This window comes from Argiope bruennichi, chromosome 2 (assembly GCF_947563725.1).
Source record: "Argiope bruennichi chromosome 2, qqArgBrue1.1, whole genome shotgun sequence".
Lineage (NCBI taxonomy): Eukaryota > Metazoa > Arthropoda > Arachnida > Araneae > Araneidae > Argiope > Argiope bruennichi.
The window spans coordinates 100,502,758-100,520,368 of record NC_079152.1 but is presented as its reverse complement, the minus strand read 5'-3'; the positions used below and the strand labels follow the sequence as shown (position 1 = coordinate 100,520,368).

General features: G+C 26.1%; 1 protein-coding gene across 1 annotated transcript; it reads left to right on the top strand.

Annotated features, from left to right (window-relative positions):
* The first annotated feature begins 5,867 nt into the window (after positions 1 to 5,867).
* Positions 5,868 to 17,548, top strand: LOC129960264 (solute carrier family 35 member F6-like). The gene is made up of 7 exons (XM_056073556.1): positions 5,868 to 6,156; positions 8,533 to 8,602; positions 9,404 to 9,632; positions 11,313 to 11,486; positions 12,111 to 12,221; positions 14,748 to 14,906; positions 17,208 to 17,548. The coding sequence occupies exons 1-7, from the start codon at positions 6,080 to 6,082 to the stop codon at positions 17,546 to 17,548; spliced, it is 1,161 nt and encodes a 386-aa protein (XP_055929531.1). The 5' UTR covers positions 5,868 to 6,079.
* The last annotated feature ends 63 nt before the right edge of the window (positions 17,549 to 17,611 follow it).

The following is a 17,611-nucleotide window of genomic DNA, read 5'->3' as shown; positions in this document are numbered from 1 at the left end:
AAGATATAACCTATGTCTCTCTATATATTTTAAGATATAACCTATGTCTCTCTATATATTTTAAAGATATAACCTATGTCTCTCTATATATTTTAAGATATAACCTATGTCTCTCTATATATTTTAAAGATATAACCTATGTCTCTCTATATATTTTAAGATATAACCTATGTCTCTCTATATATTTTAAAGATATAACCTATGTCTCTCTATATATTTTAAAGATATAACCTATGTCTCTCTATATATTTTAAAGATATAACCTATGTCTCTCTATATATTTTAAGATATAACCTATGTCTCTCTATATATTTTAAAGATATAACCTATGTCTCTCTATATATTTTAAAGATATAACCTATGTCTCTCTATATATTTTAAAGATATAACCTATGTCTCTCTATATATTTTAAGATATAACCTATGTCTCTCTATATATTTTAAAGATATAACCTATGTCTCTCTATATATTTTAAGATATAACCTATGTCTCTCTATATATTTTAAAGATATAACCTATGTCTCTCTATATATTTTAAGATATAACCTATGTCTCTCTATATATTTTAAAGATATAACCTATGTCTCTCTATATATTTTAAGATATAACCTATGTCTCTCTATATATTTTAAGATATAACCTATGTCTCTCTATATATTTTAAAGATATAACCTATGTCTCTCTATATATTTTAAGATATAACCTATGTCTCTCTATATATTTTAAAGATATAACCTATGTCTCTCTATATATTTTAAGATATAACCTATGTCTCTCTATATATTTTAAAGATATAACCTATGTCTCTCTATATATTTTAAAGATATAACCTATGTCTCTCTATATATTTTAAAGATATAACCAATGTCTCTCTATATATTTTAAGATATAACCTATGTCTCTCTATATATTTTAAAGATATAACCTATGTCTCTCTATATATTTTAAAGATATAACCTATGTCTCTCTATATATTTTAAAGATATAACCTATGTCTCTCTATATATTTTAAGATATAACCTATGTCTCTCTATATATTTTAAAGATATAACCTATGTCTCTCTATATATTTTAAGATATAACCTATGTCTCTCTATATATTTTAAAGATATAACCTATGTCTCTCTATATATTTTAAGATATAACCTATGTCTCTCTATATATTTTAAAGATATAACCTATGTCTCTCTATATATTTTAAAGATATAACCTATGTCTCTCTATATATTTTAAGATATACTATTATTATAAAAAGATTTAACCGTCCAAATAAAACACCCTACAATTAAAACTTGCAAAAGCGTGCGAATAATAGGTGTGAAATAAGGTTCATATTTCGAATTTAAAAGACAGAGGCAGTAATGACTCTAAAGGTTTTTTTTTTTTAATTCTTTGTGTTATCTGCCTTTGTCATTATATATCTCCTAATAATAACCCTCCGCATAAAAACTGTAAACTTTGGGCAAGACCGTGAACGTCACAATTGCTCAGATTTTTATTTTCAAAGTTTCACTCTTGAGGCGCTTTGTGCTTCAGAATATAGTGAAAAAAAAACAAAAAACAAAAAAAACAACAAAAAAAAAAACGAGTATGAATTTTGGACCTCTTTTCTCACCAATAAGTTAAAAAAATTGGCAATTATAGTAACAAGATTATATACCATTTTTTTTGTTTTGTTATATAGAAATCGTTGAATTTTTGAACTATTGTTTTTACGTGAGTGCGATTGTATAGATAGACATATTGTCAATATTAAAAAAATTTAAATTCGAAATTTGATAATGATGTACACGTTAGATGTTAAAATTATGTACCAAGTTTTATTTATCTGATCTTTTGGCTTTGTGGTTATTACATTCACTTGCACTCTGACTTCCTGTGATTCCAGACAAACTTCCCATGATTGTAATTCGTTCTAAATTTAATAGGAAATTTGATAGAGTAGATTTTGGAGTAAAGACCACATACAGAATTTCAGCCATCGAATTTAATCACTTTTGAGTTATTGCCTTCACAGACAAACAAATAGACAGACATAATTACAATCAGCAGGAATTGACCTACTGTCTAATAAAATTCTAATCTTCCTCTCTCGCAAAAAATTTTGGACATTGGATCAGACCAAGAACACCACGAATGCTCAGATTTTTATTTTCGTACATCAGCGTATTGCACTTCGTCGAACAGCGAAGAAAACCGAATAAATATCTTACGTCATTTTTTTCCTAACGATTGAGTATTTTCAAATTCGAATCTTTCGAACGATTTCGAAAATTTGACAAACAGTTACAATTTTTACAAGATTAAATATTAAATTTAATTTATTTAAGTCATTGCTTTTTTGAGTTATTGCATTTGCATGCGTATGGAAAAACAGTATGAGAAACTGTCATCTCTTTGTAAATTTAGTTAAAATGCTAATTCAAATTTATATTTTAGACGTTAAAACTGTGAACCAAATTTCATTTATCTAAGTTGCTGCGTTTTTGAGTTATCGCTTTTACATGCATGCAAAAGGACAGAATAACGGACAGGAGTTATATTTCCACTTGAGTGTCATGACCTGCCCAGAGGTGCGGCATTTGGTTTAGTTATATTAACTTCCCGTTTGAAGCAACACTAGGGCTATTTTGGGACGGACCTCGTAATTTTGAACCACGGTCAGATGACGAGGATGACACCTAAGCTGGCACCCCCCTCTGCACACCACACCACATCAGAGAGGGCGTTTGATCATGACAGATTTAACGTGCAACAGACCCCCTTACACGACGGTTCTTCGGTGGAATCAGGTTTCGAACCCGAAACCCTCCGGTTCCGAAGCCGAGACCTTACCACCAGGCCACCGCGTCCCCGAGGTGCGGCATGACTTGATGTAAAGGGAGAGAAGTGGAATGATAATCATTTCAAATTTTTTATCAGATAGCCCATAACACGAACGGGATATAAAAATAATGTCAAAATTTGTAAAGAAATTGTTTTTCTATGTGATTTATTATTTAGGTTCTACATATTTCGAAAGAAATAATTACCCTCACCACTGAAGATAATTAAAATTTAAAAAAAAATCACAATATTCTGCTTTTTTACTTAGAGTCAGACTTGGGAAAAAAAATTGAAAAGAAAACTGATATAAGAAATGACGGTCAAGTTTTCATGTTTTGAATTCGATAATATGCCTTATGCGATAATGTATGCTTTATTTGTATATTACCGCAACTTGTTTTAAACAATATTTTAACATTTTTCTTACTATGTTCCTCACAAGAAAATGTAAGAATATTAGAGCATATACAATATATTTAAATGTAATAAAGGCGTTGTATATGTATATTTATAAGTCGATAGCGTAATTTTGAGTTCTTTCCCAGATGTTCAATGCCTCAATTCACATTAGAAAAGCGAGAATTTTAAATTATCTATTTCACTACAAATAATAAAGATGAAAGTATATGTATGTGTGTTGACTCTCCACAGATCAGATTGTTTGACTTAGAGCTACCAAATTTGGTACATACATACTTTGGAGGATAGAAATGTGCATCTCAGAGCGACTTTTTTTGAAATTTTAATGAATTAAAAATTAAGCTTATTTTTGGAATTTTTTCTTGATAACTTCCGATACTAATATCAAACAAAAATAAGCCCCCGAGAAATTTAGAGGGGTGATAGAAGGCATCAAGATGATAAAAAATCACCGTACATCAATTTTATTTTAAGTGGAAGCACATTCTTAAAAGTTTTTTTTTTTTTTTCGTGCTGGTAACATGTGGATTTGATGTTCTAGGGGGTCGTAAATGACTGAAAACGAAAAAGTAGTTTAGAATCCATATTTTCAAAAATATTAAAACTTGAAAAAAAAATGAAATCTTGAAAAAGTAAGAAATTTTATATTCTATAATTTGATATAAGTGTGTAGTGTGAGAACAGGGGAGTTTTAAAGATATTCAAGAAAAACTAAAATGGGAACAAGAAAACTTCTCTGCAACATCAGTACCGATGTTGGCAGAGGGTGTTGTCAAATTCGAAAGAAAAATTCAAAGCAAGGATAAAGGCATTAAGTAAATAAAAAATTACCAGAAAACAGGTAACGTTTCTCAATGAAAATTACAAATCGAATGGAGTTCGCACGCTGGATGCTGCTTTTCAGGAAGCTGCACACTTTTCTGCTAGAGTTTTATTCTCATATGAAGCCTGCTTAAGAGATAATGTGTCTTCACACCCACAATGCAAATATTTGGTCATTTGAAAATCCCCACATCACTATCTGGTCGAACATACAACACAAGTTTGATATTAACATAGTTGTCTATTTGGACCGTATCTTCTGCCCGAACTCCTCAGCAGCACAAAGTGCCTTGTCTTTTACCAGCACGATCTTCCGGATTTACTGCAGGGAACACCAACAATATGGTTAATGCACGATGGAGCACCAGCACATTTCAGTTACATTCATGAAATCAGAGTTGTTGTTTGCGAATGAAGTATAACGACCATCAATTCTGTAATGCTCATTAATGAATAGTTGCTCGCTGCTTTTATTTTTCTGGAACGTATGAAAAATTTACATACGAGAAGGTTTCTTCTCGATTACCTTGTACTTAATCCTCATGTACGCATCCATACGGCCATTCTCTTCCACAAATTCATTCTTTTCGATGTTTCTTTCTGAGATTTTCACTGAATAAACGTTACCTGTGACCCTATGTTTTCTGGTAATTTTTCATCTACTTAATGCCTATTATCCTCTCTCTGAATTTGTCTTTCGAATTTGACAACGCTCTCTGCGAACATCGGTACTGATGCTGCAGCGATGTTTTCTGGTTCCCATTTTAGATTTACTTGAATATCTTTGAACCACCTCAGTTCTCACACTACACTCTTATATCAAATTATACACTATAAAATTCCTTACATTTTCAAGCTTTTTTTTCTATAAGTTTTAATATTTTTGCAAATATGGGTTCTAAACTCCTTTTTCGTTTTAAGAAATTTACGACCCGTTTTCGTTTTCAGAAATTTACGACCCGTTTTCGTTTTCAGAAACGACCTATATATATATATATATATATATATATATATATATATATATATATATAACAAATCTAAATTTCAAATGACGGAAACTATGAAAAAGCATACTCTGCGCCCTGCCAGTTAAAAAAAAAATGAAATAATTAATTAAATGGGATTATGTGTGTGAATTTATGTGTTTTATAATGATTTATTTTACATATACTTTAGTATTTTATATTTAATTAATATATTTAATTGTATTGTTTGCCATCTTAACGTAATTTTTTATATTTAATTAATATATTTAATTGCAATTTTTTGTCATTTTAACGTTAATTTATACATCACTTTTTCTATTTTTACAGTTAACGTAGAGCCATTTGGAATTGCTGAATATATTTTTGTGCAAAAATGGGGTCTCATAATTCATGTGTGAACATTAATGGCTCATTCTTACTTTTAAGGTAAGAAAAAAAAAAAGTCCTGCAATTTATCATGAAAATTTTAGATTCTACTTTACTTTTTCTTATTACTATTTTCTACCCATTGCAAATATATTATTACAAACATTCTCTAAAAACTGTTTGCTCTGTTTCGAAATCATGAGAAAATTTTCTGCGAATGTGTCACTGAACTTGAAGGCGAAAGCTGACAGCTTTCACTAATTTGATCAGCTGTTATCGAGCCTTCGGATTAATGCCTTTATCGCTCCCTTTGTTACTTTTTGAGAATTTTGAAACCACTTACTACAATACTATTTCTTTCTTTTATGGCAGCTAAACTTCTATTTGGCGAAACTATTTTCGCCAAAGGTTTACTGTACTGTTTTTCTATTGTCAAAAATTTGCGAGCGTTTCTTTCTGATATGTGATGACTGTTTCACACGTGATTAGACATACAATATTGGGAGTGCATTTTGCATTCTTCGTCATTTCTTTTTGAGTTAGCTTGAACAGAGCAGCAGAAAGATCAAAAGCGTTAATTAAATGCTAAGAGTGTTCAACGTCTTACAGTTTTGTCCTTATTTCTGTATTCATAGGAAAAGACTGAAATTGTCCGATCATGGCATGGACAAATTATCAAAAAGCTTTGGCTTTGTTGATGGTTGTAACTGGATCTATAAACACAATAGCTACGAAGTGAGTTTTTAGTTTATTCTGTATGCTTTCTCATGCATTATTGCTGTTTAGAATGTACTATATCAATTTAATATGAAGCTACTAACAGATATGTAACCAATTGTTGTGTAATATTTTGATTATCATATTCGTATCAAAAATACAATCTCATGCTTTATTATATTTCCTTCCTGTGTATATGAATTAAGATACTGATATTTGTTGAATATAAGCTAACCTTTAAATATGTTGAATGGCAGTACTTAAAATTACAAAAAATAAAATAAAATAAATAAAAAATCATTGAGTAGGGTTTTTAAAAAATTTCCTTTGTTTTCGTAATTTTTAGTGTTTTTTTTAAATTAACGTCATTTTATATCTTCTGGGTTCTGTTGATCAATATTTCAAATGCAAAAAAACAAAACAAAAAAAACCATTCTACATTTTTTTTTGAGATATTTGTTTATTTTCTTTTATATCATCGTGATAAACTTGTTTTATTGTACTACATCGTATCACATCTGAAATGAAATAAAAATCATAATGATAGTTAAACAATGGCTGAATTTTATTATGATTTGTTAAATTGATATCTTAATAATCTAATGCATTTAAATCTTAACTCTTTATGAAACTAATGAGCTTTAGCTTAATAGTTATAAAAAAAAAGTGGCCTTTTTTTTCTGGAACAACTTTTAATATATTTATTGATAATTTGTTAGGAAATATGTATATAATACAAATGTATAATGATATACTGATTTTAGAAATATTGGAATATTGAGATGGTATCTTAATTAACTTTTACTATTTTTATTTTTAACCATATTGGTAAAAAAGCAGTTTATGATTATATTTTTGTCTGCTCATAAGATAATAACAAATAAAAATTATTTAGTTGAAAGCACTGCATTTGAAAAGGGGAAAAAATTACTAATGTGATAAGAGGGCTTGATTACATCCATTATTATTATTAGAATTTTTTTTTGCTAGATTAATATACTGAAATATGAAAATATATTGAAAGGAATAGGGTAATGTTATAAATAATATTGCATGAAATATCTTTTGATAAATTTTATAATGAAAGACATTTTTGGCAAGAATATATATTATTTAAAAATTTCTAAATGATCTTCAAATTTTAACTAAAATGGATTAATCTTTGATTGTTTTATATATATAAATAATAAATTTCTATGGTGTATAATCCAGTATTCCCCACAAAAGCATATAAATATTAACAATATATATAGTCATGATCTAATATTTTTAAGAGAACTTATATAATGCTCAAATGCTTGATATTATAAGAATAGAAGTTATCATTAAAATGAATTCCAAGTTTAGGAAAATGTATGAATTCATTAATTTTTTTTATTTGTACATAATGACTTGTTTTTACATATAATAATGATATTGATATATTAAGTATAATCATAAATATATTGTAGCACTTATTGAATCTTGTGATAATTTTATTTGATTGACAAACTTTTAATTATCTTTTAAAAGTTATCTCATCTTTAGTAATAATAAAGAAGAATGTTAAACTGATTAGATAACAGTATGATTGATGTTTTGTTTGTGATAATTTCTGACAATGTTATTGCATAGTAATAATCTTTAAACTATTATAAATTCAAAAAATATCTTTTTAATCATGCAAATTTATTTGTAGCATAATTTTTTTTTCTGAATTTTGATCAGAAATATTTTGTTTTGTAAAAATATTCCTTTGCTTAATTTTCAATAATATTTTTCAATATTTGAATGAAATTCAAAACATTTTCAGTATTAATTGGGATTAGATACAATTGATATTCCTTACAAATTGCTAGTATTTTAGCAAATTTTTAGCTTTTCTTTGTTCAACTTACCTTCCTTGTTCAGTTGTTTGATTATTTTCAGTTGTCTGTTTTTCTTAGAAATATTTTTAAAAAAAGTTTAATATCTATCAGACTTTTCTTATAAATATTTCAATTACAAAAAATTTAGCAAGATTTTATAAGATTTACAGGTATTAAAAATATTTTTTGATTTCTGGTTTATGATTTTTGAGATTTATTCAATATGATTTGTTTTTATCAGTCTGTAATCAAAATAGTGTATTTTCCCTCTGAATCAAATCGGAATAGTATCCTCTTGTAAAATTAAGAAAAGCATTTTTCTTCATGCATATTTTTTAATAGGTATATGAAGAAGATATATATATATATATATATATATATATATATATATATAATTAATGCTCTACCAACTTTAGTCTGGAAATTTTTGGAAATATGCAGTATTTAATTTATCTTTTAAATGAATAATAATAGTATTCTATTGATAATTATATTGTCAGTTTGCATTTTTATTAAAGTGCTATACTTATATTGATAATTGTTTTAGGTGGGCTGACAAATTAACTTCAAAAAATAGTAAAGGTGATATTACCGAATTTAATCATCCATTTTTACAGGTAAGAATTCGAATTTCATAACATTTAATCAGTTATTATTTCAATAACATCAATCAATTATTTTTTCAAATCTCATTTGCTTTTATCAAAAAGTAGTCGTGCTCATGCATTAGTTTTATAATTTTAATCTGACTGTAGTTAGGATCCTTATTTAGGATTAAAAAAAACTTCCTCAGGGTTTCTGTTCTTTTCTTTTCTTTTTTTTTCATGTCGTTTTGCATTTATGAACAAAATTATACCAGAAAATTGCCTTGTTTAAAATATTTTAGTTGAATTTTCTTTGATAACGGTTTTTAAAAAAAAAATTATTAATCAATAATTAAGGCTTCTGGTTATTATTTTAAGTATAGTACTTGTCTTCATTTCTGGAATTGTTTGCTGATAGAAAAAGGTAAAAGTTCTCTAGTTTAAATAGTTATCACAAAGCATTTTTAATAATTAAAGCTTAATACATTACTTAAAATGCTAAGGGCTCATGAACTGATATGTTTTATAGTAGATTGATCTTTGGTTTATGCATTAGTATAAAAGCAACTTAATTTTCAGGGAATTTAATCTTCTACAAAAGAATTTCACCAAGTTAGCATTTGCAACTAAAAATTCTCTGTTTAAGGTACTACGGAGGTTTTTGATTAATGATTTTACTATCCATACATACATTTCATAAAATTGAATGTTTCCAAATATGTTTCATGGAGTAATGATGATTTTAATTTCTTCCTTTATGAATTTTTATATGTGATATGTAAATATTTGGAAATGACATATACAATACTAATGTTTTGTTTGCTTTATTTACAGGCATGTGGCATGTTCTTGGGAGAATTATCTTGTCTCCTACTTTTTAAAATCATTGTATGTTCAGGCAAGCCATCTCATTTGGTAGGAACAGAAGATAGCAAGATACCTACATCTGGGTCTTTCAATCCTTTTATATTTCTTGCTCCAGCACTCTGTGATTTAACAGCAACATCTACTATGTACGTTGGATTGAATCTCACTTATGCATCTAGTTTCCAAATGTTACGTGGTGAGTTAAAGTTTTATTTGTTTTTGAGGTATAGAATATTAAGTTTTTCTATTTTGATTAAGAAATGAAGTAGAATAGATGATTAGCCTACAAATGTATTTCATTCTGATGATGTTCATTAATCAGTGATCCATTTAACAGAAATTTGGTAATTAGTTCTGAAGTATCTAAATAATAAAAAAATTATATAATTTACTTATACCTGTGTAAGAACATTTATACATTTTTCTTATTTGGCTTCTATATTAAAAAAAGACATTTTATTCAGTACTCATTTTATGCTCCTGAATATTATATATCTTTTATGTGAAAAGATATATAATAAATTAGAATTTATAATAATTTAATATTATGTATTATTGTTATGTATTTATAATAATTTAGAAAAAAAAATCAACTGCAGCACATAAAAATATTAAGTTGAAATCTTCTCTGGCAATTTTCATTGAATAAAAAATTTCATTCTTCTTGTTTTTTTGTAATCTACCGAGTATATTCCAGCAACTCTTCAATAATGCACCTTTTTCTGCTTATCTTTTCTGTGGTGGTAGTAGCAGTAAATAAATGTTCTATAAATCTAATTCACGGTTTGTATTCGTGTGTTTGCTGTATATCTTTTCCTGGTTAAACTAAAAGTCTTATGCAAAAATGTTCATTGTCTAATTTAGTTACAACTTGAATTGCTCATTAAATGATCATGTTCTAATTTACAGTTAGCTCTTCTTATTGCATTGATTATTAGTAAAAAGTACGAAACTGAAAAATCATAAATTTTTGGATTATTGCAAATTCAAATTTTAAAGAATTATTTAAATAGCTTGGTGTAACCATGGAGTTTATTATATACATTATTTTTTCAATCATTATTTAATTTTTTACAAATAATTTTTTGCAAATCATAGAAATGCCTACTACTATTGCTGACTGGTTATTAAAATTACCCACAGTTGATTTATTAAGAAAAAGATATAAATTTTGAAATGCATCATAAACATTTTTCAGTATGAAAAAATTTAGTAAAGAATTAAAAGATGAAAATGTTTTCTATTTATTAAAAAAACATGCATTTTTGTAAAAATATAAATTATATAGCAGTTTTTTTTCCCCCTTCAATAATTGAAGTTCATCCTATTTTTAGCAGGAAGGTAAATAATTAAACTAAATATGTAAATTCCTCTAAAAACATTTTGTTTTATTTTTTGATATTGATAATGACATAAAAACTTTTAAGAACAGAATTTTCTTGGCTTAAGTCAAATATTCTTTTTGTAATTATTGAATTCTTCTATTTAATTTAATGAATTGATGTGTTGTAATGTATAAGTATTGATTTTTCTTTGATATTATTATTTTGTAATATGTATTGTGCTTACATTTTTAAAAGTTTAATGAATATTTTTTTCAGAATTTACTTATAAATATTTTGGGCTCTATTGCTTGGTATTAGTAAAAAATTACATATATATTAGATGGAGAATTTGAAGCATTTAAATAAAAATTGTAGTAATTACATTTAAGAATTTGAGTGCACTTTATATTTTAACATTTGAATAAAATTAACTTATTAAAATGTTCAAAAGGGATGAAAAATGTAAGTTATATATTTTTTAATGGAAATTAGATAGATATTCCATTTTATTAAAAAAAATATTTTAATTTTTTTAAAAATTATTATTTAAGGAGCTGTTATTGTTTTTACTGGCCTTCTATCAGTTGCATTTTTGGATAGACACCTGAAAAGATATGAATGGCTTGGAATTTTTATTGTGATTATTGGACTTATTTGTGTCGGTCTGTCAGATATAATCAATCCTGACGATTCTGCTAATTACAGTCAAAACAGTATTATAACAGGTAAATTGTATTTGATGTTTTTTTAGTAATTCATAATTTATTTTTAGTAAATCCCTAGATTTCAGTAAAATATTTTACATAATTTATTAGTCTTCCATTTTAGTAAAACTCCGTAATTATTATTATTTTTTTTTTTTTGCAATTTAACAAATTATTTCTAAAAGTATTTAAAAACATGTTTTTATAAAAATAAAGTTTTTGTTCTTAATTATATTAATTTAAACTGTTTCCTTTTTTTCACTTTGCAAAATCCAAAACTATAAATGTTTTTGTGGGATAGATTACAATATATTATACTAGGTGATGGATATTAAAAAATAATTTTTATTTAAATATTATAATAATACATTCACTTTGATATATTTGTTTTGCTTTTTCAACTGAATCATTGAATATTTTCTAATTTTTATTTCATTTAATCGTTGGAAGGAAGGGTGAATTTTCTAGCTTAAAACTCTCTAAAGTTAGTTTTTCTTTGCAGCTAAATATGTTTATTACAAAAAGTTAAATTCTAAAATATTTAAAGTTTTTTTTTATTTTGAATTTCAGTTATAAAAAAAGTATAATTGGTTTTTATCTTGGAGACTGTATACTGTACAGATAAAATTTCTTTCTTTTATCTAGGTGATCTGTTAATTATAATGGCACAAATTATTGTAGCAACCCAAATGGTTATTGAAGAGAAATTTGTGAGCAAGTACAATGTTCCACCTTTACAAGGCGTTGGATGGGAAGGTAGCTATTTCAACATATTTTTTGAGGCATTTATAATTCCATAGATATTAGATATAGAGATTAAACAGTTCTTAATTGTAATACAGAAGAATTTAATTGACATATTAAAAACACACATATACAAATATATTTACTACTGAATTCAATAATTATAAAATAGTAGCATTATATTTGCAGTTTGTGACAGGAGCATAAAAATAGCCTTATATCAAGTATAACAGCACCTGATACTTGATTTTTGTCATGAATATTATTCTCATTACTCCATACACTCTTTTCATTCTGCTGTTTCAGGTCTTCTCATTGTATTACTGTTTTGTAGGAGTATAAGAAATTAAGTATAAATATGCAAGATTGAAATAACTTAAAATGCATTATGTATGACCATATGAGTTGCAACAGAAAATACTTGTTATTCCATGGTTCCCAATTCCACCTTTACCCAAACATAACTACATATCAAAGTTTATATAATATCCACTCTTCCACATAAAATTATTCATTTTCTTCCCAACAGAACTTATTTTTAGGTTATTGCTAACAGCTGTGATGCTTTAGAATAATATGGATATTCTAAGAGAGTACATACAATAATAAGTTTTAACAAGCAACTAGATTGTGTGTTTACTGTTTTAAAGAATTTGGTTTCCTTTACTTAATCAGACCACTTCAGAGCTTGTTGTAATAAGTGAAAATACATAAAGATGAGGAAAGACCATAAAGTGATGAATAAATCTCTTTGTATGTTTGCTTAGCATATTTTTATTCATTGGAATGAATCAGTATCATAGAGTACATTTATCAAAATGTATGTTGAATAGAATCTTGGGAAATGGTATACTGGTCACCAAATGTTTATACTCCGTTAATTTTTTACATGACTACTTGAAGTGTTTATAACCTGATTATATGCTTTTCTGCATTATTTTTATATTTGCATAATTTATTAGTCAACAACAATTGTTGTTCATAATAATTCATTTTCAGAAACAAAATTTATTTTTTCTTTTAGAAAAATCCAGAAAGTTTCAACAAAGAATATATCCTCTAATAATGATTTATTCTTAATATTTCTTTTCTACACTGGTATATTGTTGAACGACATGAGTGGTAATTGTTTTCTAATTCATTTAAATATCTTGGAAGGGAACCACCTGTCTTCTGAGGTAGTTTTGATAATGTAAAGATGTAGAGTTGTTGTCCATTTACAGTATTTTGATTCTTAAATTAATTGTTAGTGAATCTAATTTAAAGAGATGAAATCATCACTTATAGTATCAATCAGCATATGGTTGCCTCAAAGATATAATCTTGAATATATTTTGCTTATCAGTTCCTCAGCAATTACTAAAAAAAATTTCATTCTAAACTTAGTAACATTACAATTATCTATTTATTACTATAGATTTGGTTTGATATAGTTATCACTATAGATTTGCTAGTTTGGTATTAGTACTTTGTGTATCTTTCACTTTATATCGAACTCATTTGAATCATTCACTAAACATCAGCATATTGGCAAGAGATGGTGATTTCCGTTACTACTCCATTTAATGACATGTTCTGTTGCCCAATAACCAATACTTGTCTGCAACTGTTTTGAAGATATAAAAGAGCTAGTTATGATGCATACAGATCCCAGTTATATTTGTGCACTTTAATAAATAGATATTTTGTTACACATTGTGACAAAATTTTTTGCTTCAAACAGAAATTCTTTCTTAGACTAAACAATAAGAATGTTAGCCTCGGTAAGCATTGTAATTTATAATAATTGAGGTAGATTCTTTGAGATTGATTTCAATATTTTTAGATCACATTTTGACTAATGTTAGCATTTATTGACTTTATCTTGTGGCAAAATGATTACTTTCTATGTGATTGTTTATCATTGGTTGTTTTTTTAACTGATTTATTACAAACTGTAACATTACTTTCAGGCTTATATGTTCAAACTGTAACATATTTCATTTTTTACTTCAGACACATTTACTTTTCACACATGCTTATGAAATTTGATATTAATAATTGTCTCTGATTTTAAAAAGTCACATTTGGTAAAATTTATTCATGAGATAAATAATTTTATAATCTTTTATATAAAAACCACATTATGTTATTATGTTTGCATTTTTTTTTTTTTTTTTTTTTTTTTTTTAAATTTGGAGTTTTGAAATGAAAGAGAATGAATGATTTCATGTCCAATTTTCTTCATTTAGGCTTTCAAAAATCTGCCCTTTCTTCCCAAATAATACATACAGTAAAGTCTTTCAAATGTCTACATTTAAAATATTATAGTAAATATTCAGTATTCATGCAAAAACAGTGTCCATCAACTGAAAGATAAATTGATCACTCTAATTTTAATTTGTGTGTATGCATTACAACATTGAAATTAAATATCTTATTTTCATGCAACTTTTATTACAAAATACATGATGGTGAAAAAATGTTTTAAATTTAGATTCAGTTAAAAAGTTTTATTTACAGTCATTATATATATTAAAATAGGTATTATTGTTCCAGGTCTATTTGGATTTGTCACTTTAAGTATATTATTAGTGCCTATGTATTACATAAAAGTAGGACACAGTATATTCAAAAATCCTGATGGCCAAATGGAAGATGCTATTGATGGGTTTATTCAAATATCCAACAACTGGAGAGTTGCTTTAGCTATTACAGGTAAATCAATTTTTTTTAAATGTAAAAAAAAAAAAATGTTTTAAAACTATAATTTTAATTGAATAAAAATATATTTTCTTAAAATACATCATTTTACATATTTGGATAGAATTTAAGTAAAAATTATGTTATGTGGTTTGTTCATAATCACTTATTATGTCACTTTTCATATCTTTTGATGAACTGAATATTGTAGATTGAAAAAATTATATATGATTTTGTGTATTTAATTTGAGAAATGACCTCTAAAAAAAATCTTGCTTTCATCGACATCATTTTTATCTGTTACTAGTCACCTTTCAACCATAATTTTTATTTTTACCTTTTAAATGGTTTAGTAAACTGAAAGCTTTAATGACTGCAAAGATCAAGAAATGAATATTTGAACTTGATTGTAGTGTATAAGTGAAAAATATCTCCCTCCATACAATCTTGAATGTATGTTTAACATGAAGAGAAATTAGAAACATAAGAATCTTTTAATGGAAACTAAAAATAGAATATGGTTGTTTATTGTATTGTATTAGCCAGATTCAAATTTTAAATTCTCTTACAAACTGCACAGATTTTCTAAGTTCCTTTCTTCTTCACTTGTAAACTGTTTTTCTACATTTATTAAGTCTTAATTTTTATTACCTTCACTTCATCAATGTAGTAGCTTCCAGTTATATGATGTATTAGTGATCTTAGCTAAGATTCTGATGCAATTTTTTTTTTTTAAAATCATGAATCTGATTATTGGAAGTTTTTTCCACAGCAGAGAATGTTATAGTCCAATTAAAAAGCACAAAGCTATAATTTGATGTTATTTCTCTACTTTAATAGTGAAGGAATATCCTCTTTAATTTATACTTTCAAATTCTTCCCACAATAGTTTTCTAATTCATTCATAAGTAATTTTTTTTTCTTTCTATAATGAAGAAAATATGTCTTGACTAAATATCATACAATTTCATTTGTTGTCCGATTTTATTCGCAAAGATTAAATTGTCAAAAAGAGTAGATGGTTTGAAATCACTGATACAAGGCGAATTGAACAAATATCAAATTCTCTTAACTTGAAAATCAGATTTTCGTAAAGGAGACATGGGCAGCAATTTTAACATTGTTAAATCGTTGACCTGATGATTTATTGGATAATTCAACTCAAGGCATATAATTAACTTTATTGCTGGTGCCAAAATTATTACAGCATAACAATGCTAAAAATTACTTCATTAAAAATATGATTGCTTCAAACCAGGAAAAATAAATTATAACTATTTTTTGTAAAAATTCTATAGTATCTTATTCTAAATCCTGAGAGTAATTTTTTAACTTCCTTTTTTATAAAATATAATTCGGACCAATCTTTAAAGTATTATATAGTGTTTATATGCTACTTTTGTGTGTTACAATTTGAGATAAGAATTGATGATTCTTGGCAAATGCTTCATTTCGTAAAATATCCATTACATATTGTATATGTATTGTAAATGCACAGAATATCTTGAGTTAAAAAAAAAAAAAATGGTTTTAATTTATAAGTACCATATAGATTGACTCTAAAAAATATTTTATAAAGATTAGTTTTTCACATTATTTGTAATTCATTTTTGTAACCTAGTATAAATTAATCTTTGAAGAAAATTATTTTACATGTAAAAAGGCGGATTAAGATTATAGCTACAAGGATTTATTAAAGTAATAAAAGCCATACATTTTTTTTTCATACATAATCTGCATTAATTTTTTTGAGATTTTGTTCATATACATACAGATGGGAATATTTTCAAATTAGGGAAGTTTAAAATTGAGAGATATATTAGAATCTTTAACCTGAATTTCGATACAGTATTTTCCTAGTTTGCATTCTTCATTTACAAAATATTTTTATTCAAGAAGTATTTGATGCCAAGTATCACTGATTAATATTGTGTTTTATGGTATTAGATTCAAATTAATGAATTTATAGCTACATAATTTTAAGAGATCTGTATCTGTAAATTCAAATAACTATCTTCAAGAAACTTATAATTTAAAATTCAGCTTTTAATTAATTATTCTGGTTGAATGAAGAAGTTACTAGAATGAAGTTACTATGGGCTAAATTAAGATAAAAATTTGAGAATTTGGATTTAAATTAAAGTTTAAAATATCATTACATATATATATAAACTATATTATCATTACTATGCATAATTATTAATTTAATATATAACATTTTCAACTTATAACACACACATACATTCTTTACTGAGGTTTCCAGTTAAAAAAAAATGCCTGTGTTTGTATATTTAATATATTTTATATATATTCCAGGTACTGTTGTAAGCATTGCTTTCTTCAACTTTGCTGGGCTAAGTGTTACAAAAGAAATGAGTGCTACAACTAGAATGGTTTTGGACAGTGTTAGGACTTTTACTGTGTGGATATTTTCATTGAGTGTTAAATGGCAAAAATTTTATTGGTTACAATTAGTAGGTTTTTTAATTCTTTTAATTGGTATGTGTTTGTATAATGATGTATTTATAAGACCCTTATATAACCAACTTCGTGCTAAATATGGCAAAAGTGAAGAAACTGAGCCATTACTTAGGAATTCAGATGAAGAGTCATCTAGTCCATTAATAAAATCTGGCTCAACAAGTATAAATGCATAAATTTTATAAGTGACTTTCATGTTTGTAAATTATATATTGCTGTATACATAATGTTAATAAAGT